General features: G+C 43.9%; 1 protein-coding gene across 1 annotated transcript in view; it reads right to left on the bottom strand.

Annotated features, from left to right (window-relative positions):
- The window catches only part of COL6A1 (collagen type VI alpha 1 chain), a 54,621-nt gene that overhangs the window by 22,369 nt on the left and 15,493 nt on the right, over positions 1 to 16,759 (bottom strand). Inside the window, exons 9-19 of the mRNA XM_066631224.1 lie at positions 16,343 to 16,396; positions 11,728 to 11,772; positions 11,125 to 11,151; positions 9,729 to 9,755; positions 9,580 to 9,624; positions 8,622 to 8,675; positions 8,220 to 8,282; positions 5,590 to 5,652; positions 4,233 to 4,286; positions 4,111 to 4,146; positions 2,389 to 2,451 (exon numbers count right to left, since the gene is read on the bottom strand). Of these exons, the coding sequence (XP_066487321.1) occupies positions 2,389 to 2,451; positions 4,111 to 4,146; positions 4,233 to 4,286; positions 5,590 to 5,652; positions 8,220 to 8,282; positions 8,622 to 8,675; positions 9,580 to 9,624; positions 9,729 to 9,755; positions 11,125 to 11,151; positions 11,728 to 11,772; positions 16,343 to 16,396 (531 nt within the window). The remainder of the gene's footprint in view (positions 1 to 2,388; positions 2,452 to 4,110; positions 4,147 to 4,232; positions 4,287 to 5,589; positions 5,653 to 8,219; positions 8,283 to 8,621; positions 8,676 to 9,579; positions 9,625 to 9,728; positions 9,756 to 11,124; positions 11,152 to 11,727; positions 11,773 to 16,342; positions 16,397 to 16,759) is intronic.

Below are 16,759 nucleotides of genomic sequence, written 5' to 3'. Positions count from 1 at the left end.
TTTAAAGCAGGCAGGTAACACTGACTGCTTGTAAGGCAGGATACACAATGTCTATCTTGTGGGAGGAACCAGGCGGCTGAGTTTGAGGGAACCTATGACTGCAACACACCCTGGTTGCTGAAGGCTTTTTATTCAGCAGCATTAGCCTTTCTCAGTGGCATCAGTACATTTTTCCATCCTCCATGGCATGAGGTGTGGCACTGCCCATGTTGGTTTTGGACAGATAAACTCCAATTAGCTGCCCAGTTTTACTCATGTGCCTGTTGGATGATTCAGCTTGGAACAGACATATAAAATATTTTCCAGCTCACTCCCAGCTCATATGGAGTGTTCAAGCCCCTTGGTTAAAGAGAGACATTACAATGTCTCCTCTACAATGACGCTGTCCTTGGTTTGCTTAGTATCAATATACAAATGCCATCCAGAAACTCCCTAGTGAGTCACACAGATTCTCCAAGCTAATACAGCTACATTAAGTTCTTGTAATGAAAAAAAGCAAACCCAGATTTTAAAGGTAGCAAGAATTTAGGAAGTGAGAGCAAAAAATATTTATTTTTATTATTTGAAAACATTATTCTTTTTAAAAAGTATTTTAAGTAACATGAAAACATTCAAATATTTGAAATATTTGAAAACATTTTGCAGCAATCCATTAATGACCCTTAAACTACACTTTTCTGCAAAGGACAGCAAATCTTAGGCAAAGGTATTAAGTAGCAGCCTTTTGTCTCTCATGCTCTATTTGTACAACTTGTGAATGTTGCAAATGAAAGCCAGATCTGTTGGTCCTAAATACAGTCTCCAAACTGTGATTTTCATGTAGTCCTGAAGAGATATCTCACTGGCCTATTGTTATTGTGCTTAGCACATTTCTATGGGAATTTTCAAGTATTTAAATTGCATCTCACACATTCTTTTACATAGCAATAACAATGGGATATATAGGGATTCTTTTAAACAGGGATAGCATGTCTGTTGCAGAAAAAGCAGATTTTGGAAGTATCTTACAGACTAACAGCCCAATCCTAACCTGCCTTGAAGCAGGCAGGCCAGCAGGCACCTGTGCTGCATCCAGAGCAGGGTTGGGCTGGGTGGCAGTACAGCTCAGAGTAAGGGGAATTCATTCCCCTATGGGCTACTCAGATCTGCGCCACCTAAATTGGTGGCACAGATCCAAGTGGCCTGGTGTAAGGCTGGGCCATTCGGGAGAGGGGTTAGGATCCAGCCTAAGTGCTGGATACTGGTCCTGCCCCCTCCGGGGCCTGGTTAGACTGGCATTGCAGAGGCTGGATTCTGTGTGCTGGCCTGCCAACTCTCCTGGTGGCGCAGAAGTGCCTTGCAGCACCTGCGCCAGGCCAAGAGTGCCTTAGGATTGCACTTTAACAGATTTATTGTAGCTGATGTTTCTGTGCACCAGAGTGGACCCTAGTCCATGAAGAAAAGAAGATTAACGGGAGATATGGTTGCTATCTTCAAATATCTGAAGGTCTGTCCTGCAGAAGAAGGAAAGGACTTGCTCTCTGTTGTTCCCTAGGGCAGGACTAGAACCAGTGGATTGAAATTACAGGAAGCAGATTTAGATCAAACATGAGGAACAACTTAACACTAAGAGCTGTCTGACACTGGACCAGTCTACCTCGTACAGTTGTGGATTCTTCCTCTTTAGAGGTTTTCAAGTGGAAGCTGGTTGGCCATCTGTCAGAAATGTTGCAGACACCCAAACTGAACAGGATGACCTTGGAGGTTCCTTCCAACTCTAATATTCTATGATTCAACAATAAATTTGTATTCAAGGTGTGACAAGACTCTTTGCTATTCAAGATCATTTTAGTTATATAATATACTAGGTTAGTCTTGTTATCTTCTTGGGGAACTGAGGCTGAGAGATAGGAGCCTGCCTAAAGTCACCTAGTGAGTTCCTAAGAAGTGAAATTTGAACCAGGGATTTCCTGGCTGCTGGCTCACAGTTTTGTCTACACCTGCTCTTTTATTACTATATGGGCAACCACACACAGGCTGCAATCCTAACCACACTTTCCTGAGAGTAAGCCCCATTGAACAAAATAGGACTTACTTCTGAGTAGACCTGGTTAGGATTGTGCCCACAGTACGGAAAGCAGAGTCCTGAAACTGATGAAAGTTCACATAAACTGTTCTCATGTGAACAGTGTGGCAACCAGACTTTCATACTTTGTAGCCCACTTTGCCTTGACTTGTTCAAGGACATAAGCTGTCTCAGTTAGTATATGAAGCATAACTTTCTGTTTGGCACAGTTTGGACTTTTTCAAGAACTGCAGTTTAAGAGCCGCACAGTGCAGAGAGAACCAAGAGGAAAAAAATTGATGTGGAAATCTTGTTCTTTGAATTTGTTTGCTTGCTTATTTTACCTTTTCTCCTCTGGGTCCACGAATACCAGGAATACCAGGCGGCCCACTTTCTCCATCGGCACCCTATGTGAAAAGGACCACATCAACAGATTAGGAATATTTTACACATTCGATTGAGCTATGAATCTTACTGACTGTCTGAAGCAATGCAGCGATAATTAGAGGGCTGTTAATCTCCAAGGCAACCTCTCCAGGGCAAAGTTGCAGCTAAAGTTACCCTTCTCTTTTTCTCTTAAGAAAAAGCCAGAGCTGAAGGCTTCATTGAAATCAAGCAAGCCTCATTCTCTTTAGAAGACTGCTGCAGCCTCTTTCATTTTGAAAATATTTGGCAGAGGTTTGTTTTTTTAAACACCAGGATGTAATCCTCCTTTCCATTTGAAACAACTCCCAGGCTCTAATTCAGTGCACCATTACTTAAGAATATTACCCATGGAAAGCAATGGGTCTACTTCTGAATAAATAGGGTTGCAACTGTGTGCAGCTGCACTTGCTCACAGTCATTTTTTGTTGCTTGTCTCTCTGCTGTGAATTGAACTGTGCACTCCCAGTTATGTGTTATAAATTGTATGTTATATGTAGAGCCTCTGGCTTAACACAGCAGGCACCTTAAAGAAGGATTTGATTAATGGTTCTGAAGTGGTTCCCAGCCTTTTTTCACTTGCATATCCCTTGGCAGTCCATTTCCATAAATTGTACCCCTCACATTAGCTGAGGGCGCAATCCTAACCCCTTATCTCAGTGCTTTCCAGCACTGACTTAAGGGCAATGCAGCACTGAGGTAAGGGAACACACATTCCCTTACTTTGAGGAGGCCTCCGTGAGTGATACCCAACTGCAAGATGCAGCACATGTCCCATTGGCACAGCTTTGCCACTGCTGGAAAGTACTGAATTAAGGGTTAGGACTGCGCCCTAAATGTTTGTAATTAGTATTAATGATATAAGCCCTCATCTCCTCTATATGAAAACCCAAACTTCACATATTCATCACAGTATTTTCTCTTTTTATCTGTATGAAGAACTGAAGACTAAGCCTTTGCACTATTTTGCACCAGAAGTGTCCTGAGAAATTCTTGGTGATTGATCACTTCCCATATAATGTTTCAGCTTTTTTACTGTGCTGTTTTCAATCACTGGTTCATAAATGAATTGATGAACAAAAAATAGCTATTGGTGGGACTTTCGCAGCCAACAAGCTACCTCCCTTCCTGCCTTGTTGGCCCTGCAAGGCAGTCTGGAGCACTACCTGCCTTTTTCTGCCATTATTCAATTCTTTTTTCAAGTATCCTAAAGGTCCTGTTGAGTGCCCCTGGGGGTACATGTATCCCAAGCTGGGAACCACTGTTCTACTGGTATGTTGTTTATAGTGCACTTACTCCGATAGTGTTTACAAATAGGTTGTAAAGACCAGAATTTAAAAAGTTAATGAATAAAAATGTATCTTATGATCTTTAACTATATTTTTAATAAATTACAGACTGTACAGTTCTTGGGTAACAATTACTGGTAAGTTATTTTTCAGGATTCGGCCTCAGGTAAAATCAGACAAAACTATAGTTAGACACCCCCCCCCTAAGTTTGAACCCCCACCAACTTATCTGAGGGTCATAGAAAATTCCATGATATTTGGCTCAAAACTTGCCCATGACTTATCTGTGAGATTATAGGCGAGTATCAGTGGTGTCTCCCTGTCCCCACCCTGCCCAAAGAACAACTGCCTTACCCTCTCTCCTGTGGGACCATCTGGGCCAGGAACTCCCTGCAAGAAAAGGAAGAAAAAGGTAGAACCTCTTTGCTATGCATGCAGAATTCGGTCATTCAGACTCAGAACTTTGAAATGAGCACCTCATCTCCTGATTCTCCTTTCTCTCCAGGGCCTCCTACGCGTCCAGGCTGACCCTAAACAAATGAATCACACAGATTAAAATCAAAGGATTCTGAAAGAAGGTGCTGATACAACAGCTGCAAGACATAGGGCAGGAGGTCTGGTCTAGAGGGTAGAGCCTCTGTTAGCCCAAAGATAACATCAGAAGGTCACCAGTTCGAGGACACCGGCCGCTCCCCAAGAATGGCGAGACTCTGAAGCAGCTGACAAGCTGAGCTGACTGATTCTACCTGCTCTTGGTGTGAGCAAGAAGCGTCTTGGCTGTCCTCCATGTGAGAAATGGAGCTGCTTGTCAGCCTGCGTGGGAAAACTGGAGGCCAGAAGTGAGACCAAACCAGGAAGATCCATTCTAAAATGTGGTTGGTTCTTGAAAGAAAGAGCCTCTATAATTGTAAAAATCCCCTTGAGGGATTTAGGAACGCCTGCCTATGTAAACCGCCTTGAATAAAGTCAGAGGAGTAATGCAATGACCAGAAAGGCGGTATATAAATACCTTGTTGTTGTTATTGTTATTGTTATTATATGGCAGAGTTGATCTCAACAGAAATAGACAGAGCAGCCAGCAGACAAATTTCCTTCCAAACTACTGCCATTCAAAGTTCTAATCCATCCTGCCTTACACAGATGTTTGACAAAACAAAGTATAGGAATGGCATGTGTTTTGTTCAGTTTATAACTTTGAATCTGTCATGCTTTCAAGTGTTTCTTCAAAAGGATGACACCCCCCCCAAAACGTCCTTTCAAGCATTACACACCCTGAGCTTAAAGCCAGAGTTTAAAGGAAAATAATGTCTATTCAAACTTTGTCATAAAGATGAAGCAGAACCCCTTCTACAGGCAACACTTACTGCTCCTTCTGAACCATACAGCATACATGCATAATGGTATTTAAATTGATGAAATTGAAGATGGTTTTATTTCATCAGTAAACTGGGTTGTGGCCATTTTGATAATCTCAGATGGTTGCCAATGTCTTTCACTGATGGCTCTGGATGCTGGATGTCCTTCAGTGGGAGACTATATTGCCACTGTTCTTCAGTGCTGGCTCCAGGTTTTGAGGGAACTTTCAGGCAAGATGTCCTTAGTAGCCCCTGATCCCACAGTGGACCCACCTCCTCTTCCCTCATATCCCCCTGCTGACTTTCCCTCACCCTTCAGCATGTAAAGTTGGAAGGAGTGGCAGATGCTGCTGCTGTTAGCTTTCTTGGCCACCCACTATTTCAGAGTCCAAGGGCTGACAAATAATACTAAGGAAACAATATGATGGAAAACAATTGCAGAGAAGTCTCAAAGGGATCACTGTATGTTTAGCCTTACCCTTTCTCCAGGTGGTCCAGCATTTCCAGGCCTGCCTGCCCTTCCAGGAAGCCCAGGCTCTCCCTTGGAGGAAAGAGAAATATGACTCAGCATTCTAAATTCAATTTTCAATGATATATGGTTATTATGTGCACAGTACTGACAATGCATAGTTCCCAAACTGTTCTTTGGTATCTCTCCTCTGCACATTTTCACCTGAAAGCAGAGATCTGAATAAAGACCTTTGCTATACTTTTGATAATGCGGGGAGAGGAAGCAGTGGAAATTTTGATATTCTGAATCTCATGGAATTATCTCACAGTCCTGTTTAGGGCCCAAAGAAATAGATCTCATGATCTGTCCCTGAATGTTCTGTGCCAACATCATAAAAGCCATGCCACTGTTGTGTGCTGTGGGACCACCAATGTGAACAGCTGGAGTTCCACTCACAAGCCAGTGTCTTGCCCAGCTGTACTGGAGCAGGGAAGGTGGCAATGGACTGTTCAGGGCAGATTGGGGAAGGAACAGGGTGGGGAGTGAGCAGAACCAGGGGAGGCTCACAACAGTGGCAGTGGACTCTAAGAAACAATCCCCCTTTCCTGGCTCAACATACCGTCCGGTGGCATAGCTAATGAACAAGTAGCCCAGTGCAGAGCTCAAAATGATGCCCTGGAAGTTATGTCACAACCGGAAGTGACATCACACCTGGGCTTTTTAAAAAGTGCAAATTGGGGGGAAACCTACCTCCCTTCCCCTGCAGTTCACCACTCACTCACCACACCTCCCACCAGCCAGTGGCATAGCTAAGATATCTACCTGCTACCTGGGATCAAAGAAGATTTTGTAGCCCTCCCCTCCAAGACAAAATCAAATTTAATTAAGTAAATAATAAATAAAAAGTGTACCCCTTATTGGTTAGAGACACTGTGTTGGGGTAAAGAGGGACTGTTATTCTCTCCCTGCTACATATAAGAGAAGCACCACTTGAAAAAGTGCCTCTTTACCAGTTAGCAGGACTAGCTGTATTATGATACATGGAAATGAGAACTGGCTCTTATTAACACCTTATTGGTTCCATGCTATATCATAACAACATCTCATTGGCTGTCAGAGCAATCAGTCTGTTAGGTCAGTTTTGAGTTAAAGAAATCCACTTTTTGTTCCTTAAGGGAGTTGTGTTTTCATTTTCTGGTTAATTGACCATAACATTTGATAGAAAACAGATATTCTAATGTGGTTTGTTTCATTGCATGCTGTAGTAGATTACCTTTCCAGTGATATATAACAGAATGGTATTATTCATATAAGCCAAGATTTTCACAATTTTGACCACTAGTGTCAAGCTCAGCTTGTTGCCTCCCTAAAGCTTGTTGCCCAGTGCAACCGCTACCCCCTGCACCTCCTTAGCTATGCCACTGACATCATTGGAGGCTCCTTGGTCTTACACCAGCTAAATATCTGGCCTAGGTCTGAAGAGACCAATTGGGGACCAGGTAGCTTATGGGGAGGTAAGTAAAAATGATTTTTACTTAATTCAAGAGAGTTACTACATGCAGCGTGCACTCTGTCAGCACTGCTGCATCATGCAGGCTGGTGGGGAACAGTATTGGGCTGCCCAAGTTGTTTATCCTGAAGTTAACAGATGTCTTCATACTTCATAGTAATCAGCTGGTTTTTTGGAAGGTTGGTGGTGCATGCAGCTAGGCAGTAAAACAGTTGCCCTTTCTGGGACCAGTGTATGTGGTGAGGTGTCTTGGTGACAGAGAATGCTTTATCATATGGAACAGCAATGTATTTTATTAACTAATTTGTAATTCTCTTTTTGTGGCAACTGCTCCAAAGAAATACATATGTAGAATTTAATAGTCTACACTAGGGGTCCCAATGTTTCCCTTAGGGAATTATGGCACACTCACAGGGTACCGTGTGATGTCTCTGGTTGCCCTCTGACCTGTTCCTCCGACCTGTTCCTGTGATATTTGTGCAAACACCATCTTGCATCTCACCAAATCTCAAAACATTTGGGCATCACTATCTTGGATTTCATAATTTTGTGAGATCCAAAATGGCAGCGCCTGATACAGCTGGGAAGAACAGGCTGTGGGGGCATCATGACACAGGCAAGTTAGGAACCACTGGTTTACAGTGAAATAGGAAAATATCTGATGAATGGAGAAATAGAAAGCTTCGGGGTGCTAACCAATGGGTGACTATCTGAAGTTACCCTCACAGCTTCATGGAAACTTACATTTCCCTTCTCCCAGTCTTAGTCTTCTCTTCTTGCATTCTCGACAAATATTGCTAGGGAAATTGGAAGCCTAGTGCAATAGAGAGCTTGTTGCAATAATGTTTTTCTCAACACTATGATCTTGATCATACCACTGTTGGATGTGTTTCTGATGTTTGTGTAAAAGAGGATAAAGGGTGAATAATCATTTTAGACAGTCACATTGCTGAAAGCTGCCTTTTCAACAACGGCTAGTAACAGCGCATATGGAACTCCATTAGGCATCTCCCCCAGATGTAGTGCGGTGACAGAATGTAGTGCTGTGACATCATACACCTAAATTTCAGCCTTGGACAGAATACAACCATTGTTACCTTTCCCCCACTGCCCAGCCCATAAACACAAACAACAAATCATGGTTCACCTGGTCTCCTTTAGGTCCGTAAGGACCAGGGTCCCCTTTTGGTCCAGGTGGTCCTTGTAAGCCCTGTTTAAAATCAAGTTGTGATCACATGAAAATGAATGACATATTCTAATGGTTTTCATTAGGACTCAATAGGAAGTTCTAGAATAGATGGTGGACTGGTTTTGCTTCTGCATGATAAATATCTACCATACATACCTTGGTCTGTCCAGTTCCCTCCTGGAATCTCCTCATGCTGCTTTCCATCCTTTCCACTCCCTATTCTGGTGCTTATGATGACTCTATGCATGTATCTATGACTCTATGCATGTATCTACATTTGCTCCAATTATTGCACATGCAAAGCTGAAGCTAACTAACTTCTATAATATATAACTTATGCAATATATTGAACCTACGTACATCAAATCCTGGGGATCCTTTGCAACCAGGTAACCCAGCAAAGCCGGTTTCACCCTGCAGGGAAAGAGAAGTTGTCTGCATCAGTTGTCCTGGTAATCTTGACAGCCATTGGCATCATATTTCTTGGTGTAATTACTGCCTGCTAAGATACTGCGATGAGCTATTATGGAAAGACGAATATTGAAAGAAAATCCCATTAGGCTGCCTTTCAATGAACTTTTATAATTGCCATAACTGCAGGAACTGCCTTCAATACTGCCCAGTTCAGGTTAGGGTTCTCCCAAACCAGTTTCTGCTAGAAAAAAACTGAGCTCCTCAGGACCAGGCCACCCCACCCCTCCATATGTGGCATGTCGCCACACCATTCCTGCATGTGCATGTATGCATAGCCCTCCCCATTTTGCCCTGTTCCCTAAGTTCCCGACACTGCTTCGCCTTCTCTTTTATCTTGAATTGAAAAGAAGACCTGAGGAAAGACCCTGGGAACCCTGGGACTATAAAAGGAAGTGTGCAGAAGAGAGCAATCCTATGCAGTTAGGGGAGACTAACACAGCAGGACAGTGAGTCAGAGTTAGGATGCCAGGCAGGTGTAAGCTATGTGTGGGATACTCACATCCTTTGCCACTTGAATCAGCTGCTTCACCCTCCACCATCAGCTGTGGGGAGTTCCTATGGCTGGGAGCTAGCTTAAGTGTTTATTGAGTTCCCATCCAGGCAATTGTAGAGACTTACTCTGTGATCAGGGCATTGGCTATTCTGACTACATCTGAGTTTCTCTTGTCATAAGAGGACCCTTCAGTGGAGATTTTTGGGAATGAACCTACTCAGCTGATCGGCTTTTGGGTATGAACCTACAGTTGCAACTATTTCTGCATGTGGTACTGTTTGGGCTTATAAAATTTCTTTGCTAAGAGAGGCACAGAGACTGCACCCTTTGCGTGAAACGATTTAACCATACCTTCCTGCCATCAACACCATCGATGCCACGCTTGCCCTTCTCCCCCTGAAAGGAGAAAAGAAAATATCCCAAATGTAAAAATGGTTTGCGTTGCGTCCAGCACAACCTTTCAAAGTTTTGTATCCACAAATGAAAACATAAAGATGTACCTTGGATCCTTTAGCACCTCTTGAGCCCTGTGGATGAGAGAAGTGGTACAGTTAAACAGTGTACAGTTCATTTATTTTCTATCCTTGACTCACCACTTATCAGTTGATGCTAATTGCCAGGGCTAATATGAGGACAGGAAAGCTATAAAGACTGTGGCCCTGGCTACAGGGTACAGATTTTTTTTCTTTCTTTTTTTTTACATTTTTCCATTGGTTGGGGTTGGGGTAGCCCTGAAAATTGCCTCCCCTTGAGTAGCAGATGGAGAACAAATTATGCAAAATTGAAGAAATCATGTAAATGAGTGTGAGCCCAATCCTGTGGTCCGCATTGCGCCTCCACAGTGCAGACCACAGTTGCAAACATGCCGTAAGGCACATTTGTGGGGCTCACTGCCGGAGGTGGCTCAGTTCCGGCCGGCGCTGAGTCACCGCCTGGCGGGCACCCGCGTTCCGCAGCTTGGCGATGCCTGCGACCGCCGGGCTGCAGAACGGGGAATGGGGTGGGGACGGGGGCGTTCCAGGGGGCAGGGAGGCCAGCATGACCTGGGCAGGGAGTGGGGAGGCCGGCGTGACGTGGGGAGGGGGGCGTGCCAGAGGTGTGCCCGCGGGCAGGCAGGAGGAGGATCTGTGGAGCAGTGTGTCCTTCATAATCTATATAGGTTGCAGAATTTAGTTCTTGCCATTGTGGAATCATCTTACCACAGTGTACAACTCTGTATCGTATTTAAAACAATCTCAAACTGTTATACTGTATTTTAACAGTGAAAAGTATGTAAATTTATTACAACACTATAAACAGGCTGATCTCGTTATCTCTTACAGGCTATCAAGCAAGAGGGAAAAGCAGATCAGTAAAAAACTGATTACAGATTTTGGCTTACAATTTCTTCCAGGAATAAAGAAATATTTAGGATACAACTGACTGAATGCAGGACAAGTGCAATGGCCATAGAGTGTCCAAGCATCACTAGATGGAAAAGAAGATGTGAAATAACTGAATGCCACAGAACAGAAAAATGCTTAAGAAAAATGCAATCCTATCCATCTTTCCGGTGGTGATGCAGCTGCAATGCAGCCCTGAGGTAAGGGAACAAATGTTGCCTTACTGTAACCCACTTTTGCCCAGCCCACAGGTGTACACATTTGGTCCCTGTTGAGTATATGCAACGTTGGGCAGAAATGGCTTAAGGAGGCCTCCTTGACTGCCCCACCACTACAGGATATAGTGCACACCCTCTTGGCATGGCTGCATTGGTGCTGGAAAGTTGGATAGGATTGGGCCCTAAAATAGACTCCAGAGCTATGCATACTTAAGCTGAATATATTGAATATAGTGGGACATGGCTGAGTAAGCACACATAGGTTTGCATGGTTAATCAATGAATAGTGTACTCACCTTGTCACCTCGCGTACCCTTTTCTCCCTAAATAGGACAAAAGGAAAAAATTAAAACATATATTCTATGAGAAGATACAAGACTAACAGCCCAATCCTATCCTCTCCATCCCCACTGCTGTTGCAGCTGTGCCAGAAAAGTCCCCTTTCCCCTCTGTAAGCCTCCTGCCCCACAATGGGTCTTCTTGAATCTGTGCCAGTGAAATTACTGGCACAAGTCTGAGAAGAGAAAGGGGGAGGAAAATCTGCTGCCAATGGGGATAGGATCCAGTGTGTGCCATTGCTGCCAGTTCCATCTCCTCCCACAGACTCCCAGTTCCATTCCTCCCTGTTCCAATTACACCCTCCCCCACCTCCTTCCTGCCTCCCTGCTACCCTACCTTTCTTGGCAGGCAGATGGCACTCCATTGACATATGTAGGAAGGTTCTGACCTTTTGGTTTGGCAGCACACTACTCAGATCAATGCCTGAGCATGCTTTATAGCCATTTGTCAGCAGTTGCCACCAGCTGAACACACGTTCCACTGGCGGCTAGGCCCAATAGAATTGGACTATAAATTTAAGTCTAGAAATCAAATTAAATAATAAACGAATTCAGACATACCTTCATCCCTTGGTATCCAACTGGTCCTGGGTCACCTCGCCTCCCCTAGCATAAAGCAAAAACAAAAACCATGAATCACATTTCAGGAAGGAGTCTGTTCTCATATGGATCAATACATAGGGATCTGTAACCCAAAATGACCTACTCTCATTCACTTGTGTTTATTTACTATGGATTGGTAAAACTGCACACAATAAAATGCCTTAATATTCAAATTCTTCTATTGGGAAATACAGTAGGCCCTCAGTATCCATGGATACAACAAAACACGGATGCTCAAGTCCCTATATAAAAATGGCACAGTACTTTATTTGCAGGTGGTGGGTTTTAAGACCCAGAGGCTGCCTGTCTGCCTGCCTGCGTGACAGGCTGGCTGGCTGCTTGCATGTGGAAGCATCTCTGGGTTGGAGGGAGCTGTGGGGTGAAGCACTGTGAGAGGCAGAGAGGAAAGCATGGCTAGTCAGAGACTGCAATCACGCAGCCGAGAAAGAAGGAAGATAAATTTTAAAAAATATTTTTGATCTGTGGATGCAAAGTCTGTGGATACAGTGAGGCCACTGCACATTTCTCTCTCCCCCCTCTCCCTTTCCAGATAGATATAAAGTGCAGCAACTCTCTTCTCTGCCTATGGTTATGTCTTTAATACTGCTTGCCTGGATCACTTCAAAACACTTCACCAACAAATATGCTAGTAATTTTAAATTGTAATGGACTGTATCCTCAGAACCATGCGCATGAGGAAGTTTCAATAGGCAAATGTCCCTGCATTCTCCCCCCCCCCCTTTAAAACCTTTCCTGTGGGTTGGGGAACCTTTAGGTACAAGATAGGAAGAGGCACAGGGAGCTACAATGGGAGAGGGAACTCCCCATCCCATCCACCATCAAGTGTGCTCCAACTCTTAGGAGAAACTTTTGTAGGGGTTGCTATGCATATGTGCGAATGTGTGTGTGTGAAAAAGTTCAGTTGTACAAGCATCCGCTGAACATAATGGGATTTACTTCTGAGTAGATACACATAGGCTTGCACTGTAAGACTGCAATCATATACACTTTTACATGGGAGTAAGTCCCACTGAACTCAATGGAACTCACTTCTGAGTAGATATGCATAGGATTGTGCTGTAAGTCTGTCTCCCCTCCCAAGATTTCTGATGTGTTTTATGGATTGTGCCTGTACCGTGCCTTTCAATCTTTAAATCCACAAGTAGGCCATCAAGAGAGTTGTCTATAATATGTAATAAAAACATAATCATGAAGCACTGATAAAGCACATAAAAAATAAACCAAGCTGCCCGGGGCACAAGGCTGCAGTGGCTCCTATAATGGCTGCCACCGCATCCTGCACCCTCCAGGCAGCCACCGCCGGCTTCTTGGGAGAAGGGGACTTTCGTCCCCTTCCCCCAGGTAAAATGAGTAGCCCCGCAATGGGGCCACTTGATTTTCTGCTGATCTAAAGGTTGGCAGAGAATCAAGAGCCTCCATGTCAGGCGGTGAGCCTGACACAGAGGCCCTGGATCTGGTGCAGCTTTGCTCCACCAGTCCCACCTCCCTCCCTCTCTCTCTGCTCCCTCCCACCAGAACACCTCCTCCCTGCCCTCTCCCCACCTCCCCCTCCCCATAACGCCTCCTCCCCGCCCTTCACCAGCCTACCCCCAGAACGCCTCCTCCCCGCCTCCCCCCACTTACCTCTCCACTGCTTGGCGGTCTGCGCTACCACTGAGTGGCAGAGCTCTGGTGGCTGCCCAGCTACTAGCCAGAGCTGGGCTACCACTGGCGCCCACCCAGTACGTTTGCAACAGTATATGCTGGTGGTTACCCGGCACACACTGTTCAGGATTGGGCAACGAAGCAGTAGAGTCAATAAAAATACCAGCAATTTGCTAGTAAAATATGTAGTCAGAAAATCTTGAAAGCTGCCAAAAGGGAATCAGCTGTGTTTTGACTGTACCGTGGAGCAGTACAAATGGGAAGGGAAAATTCCTGTATGCACATGACATTGGAGGTTGCCTTCCCTCTAATCTTCGAATAGGCTAACAGTAATTTAATTAGAGCCAGACAGCCAGGGTTGTCTTACTGGTAGTCATCTTCCAACTATGATGTGCATGAAAACTCAATAATAAATCTCTAAACAAAGTTTTGAAAGAGGGAGGTCTGCATTATTCAATGCTTAGCATGGAAACAAAATGAGTAGGAAAATCCACGGTGAATCCAATGCAGTTTCCTGAACTTCCAAGCTAAACACAAACAAACTGAGTAACTGTAGCTAGGGACATGGGAGAAAGTCACCACTTCCCCAAATAAAACCCCCTGGCTTAAAATAAATTTTAAAAATGGAGGAGGAAAAATTATGTTTACTCCACCCTATTAGTAAATTGTATCCTAAATACACTGGAGTAACACTGCCTTGTTTGTAGTCTAGAACAGGCCAGTCCCAAACAGAGGCAAAGAAAGAAATCCAAGGTAACTGTGAGTCAGGGGAATTCCATATTGCTAAAAGTAGGGCTTAAATCAAACAAACAAACACTTTCAAATAGTTTTTACAGAGTCGTGCTGAAGACTGCTCCATCCCTTCAGGCCTTAAGAGACCAGTACAATTCAACTAGGGTTAAACATTCTAGACAGGTAGAAGGAAAAAACAAGAATTTTTAACTACAGGATTAGCTAATGTTGCATTGGGTATGCAGTTCCTATGTGGCTGCAGCCAAACATAAGACTTTCCATGAAAACCTGTCAAGAGCTTAAAATGAAAGCAGATGAAGGTCAAGAACTACTCTAATATTCTAGAGTTGCTCAGTTTTTTTAGCAGGCAGTTAACAGAATCATGGGTTCCACTTTTAAATTTTCATTGCAAATGGCCAGCCAGGGAAATATCAATATACAGTATGTAATCTATTCTTTATAACAAATTTGCTATATGTCTAGGTTAAATATTTTTTAAGATATGACATATAAGTCCAGAAATTGTCCAGTGAAACATGGCAACACCTTTCATATCCCTTTCTTCTTACTGAGGTTCTCTGGGCTCCCTGAAAAACCACTGATGAAAATCAGAGACCTTTAGCAGCAGGATGTGGCATGCAGGTCTCTGTATGTGAGAGGGATATCCAGAAATGGTAATCAGAACCTCCAACTAGTTCCCCTCAGCCTTCCTCATTGCATTCCATGCTGTTGCAAAAGTACCCCACCAACAAAAGCAATGACTTTAGGGTGGGCTTAAGGAGCTCAGGGCCCAATCCTATCCAACTTTCCAGCACCAGTGCAGCCTCAGTGCAGTCCCAAAGTAAAGGAACAAATGTTCCCACACCTTGAGGAGGCCTCTGTGATTGCCTCCCCAACACAGGAAGCAGTGCATACCCCATTTGCACAGCAGCACTGGTGCTGGAAAATTGGATAGGGTTGGGTTCTTAATTAGGGAAAATTGGAGCAAGGAAGTTGCCTTTGGTTGGTGCGCATTGTGCTAGATGTATATTCTGGATGTCATCTACTGTGTTTGGCAATTACTGGAAAATAAAAACTACAGGTATAATCTAATTATCCAAGGATTTTTCACCTGCAGTTTTATCCTATCTTTTATAGGTATAAAAATGTGAAGAAGAAAAAAGTGAAATCTCAAAGCGATGAGAAGGGCCTTTAATTTAAAGGGAAAAAAAGTCATTCAACAATAGCCTCCTTAGTGTGGGAGAGGGCAGCTGACAGACAATCCATCAATCATTCTCTCCTCCGGGCGCTTAGAGCAGCTTAACTCCTAGGCAAGCGACCCCCCCTTCCCCCTGAGCATGTGAAAGAATGCAAGTGATTGTCACCTCCTCTGCATTCTTTCCCTGTGCTGAGCTCCCTGTACTGAGCTGAGTGTGAAGGGAGGGGACACTGCCTCAAAGTGAAGCTTTTCTAAGCATCTGATGAGAGAATGATTGGTGATTACCTGATGCCTCTGTCATACATTACAAAAGTCAGTAAGACTGTTTTTAAATTGGTGAGCAGAGGGACATTGTTTTTTAAATGGATTTCCTTTAACCTGATGTACAAAGGTGCTGGGAATTGATACTTTTGATACCCTTGTGGATGCTGATACTCACCCTGTACTCATTCTCAGTTTCTTACTTTATTATTTTTTAAAGCATTGCTCAGGACAGAAGAATTGTGGATAAACATTGGGATAAGCAATAACTTGGGAAACAAATTCCAGAACAGTAGTCCCATTAACTACTTGTAGCTAAAAGAAAAATTATTATGACATTTGTGCAATACAGTGATTTGTTGTTACTTGAACTCACAGTGGTTTTGGGTGTAATCATGCACAACCAGTCATGCACACCAAGCCTTTAAGCATCTCAAGAATGTTTCATAACTAATACAATAGTTCCATACATTTCTCTAAGGGCCCAATCCTAACCCACTTTCCAGCACCAACATAAGGGCAATACAACTTCAAGGTAAGGGAACAAACATTGCCAGACCTTGAGGAGGCCTCTGTGCCTGCCCCCCAACTGCAGGATGCAGCATATGCCCCTCTGGCACAGCTATGCCAGTGCTGGAAAGTGGGTTAGGATTGTGCCCTAAATCAGGTAACTGAGTATTCCAAATTCAAACTAAAATCAGTCATGCTTCTACTTACAGGTTCTCCAGCTTCTCCTTTTTCACCAGGCAAGCCAGGCTTCCCTCTTTCTCCCTGGAAAGAAAGCAGTAAAATATGACACAATTTCCATCCTGAATTTAGTGTTGTAGAATGCAATGATGCAACCAGCTGGGGGGGAGGGGTCTGCAACATCACCCTGAGGACAGGTAAGCAGCTCAAGGTAACAGGTACACCAATGGAATCTCTGTCCTGACTGAGGTCCAATACACGGTACAAGCATTCAGAAGATGGCCCAGTTGGGTATCTGATGAGTGCATTGGTTTCCTGATAGATCACAGCAATGCTCTCATCGCTCATTAAAGCTGGGCTGCTACTACACTGAGATCCAGGTGAACAAGTGTTAGGTGTTGGGGAATGTCTCAAACTGAGACCACTGTCTTATCTTATGTGCTTTGC

Source organism: Tiliqua scincoides, chromosome 1, assembly GCF_035046505.1.
Source record: "Tiliqua scincoides isolate rTilSci1 chromosome 1, rTilSci1.hap2, whole genome shotgun sequence".
NCBI lineage: Eukaryota > Metazoa > Chordata > Lepidosauria > Squamata > Scincidae > Tiliqua > Tiliqua scincoides.
The sequence above is the reverse complement of the archived record's forward strand: the minus strand, read 5'-3'. Positions and strand labels throughout refer to the sequence as shown.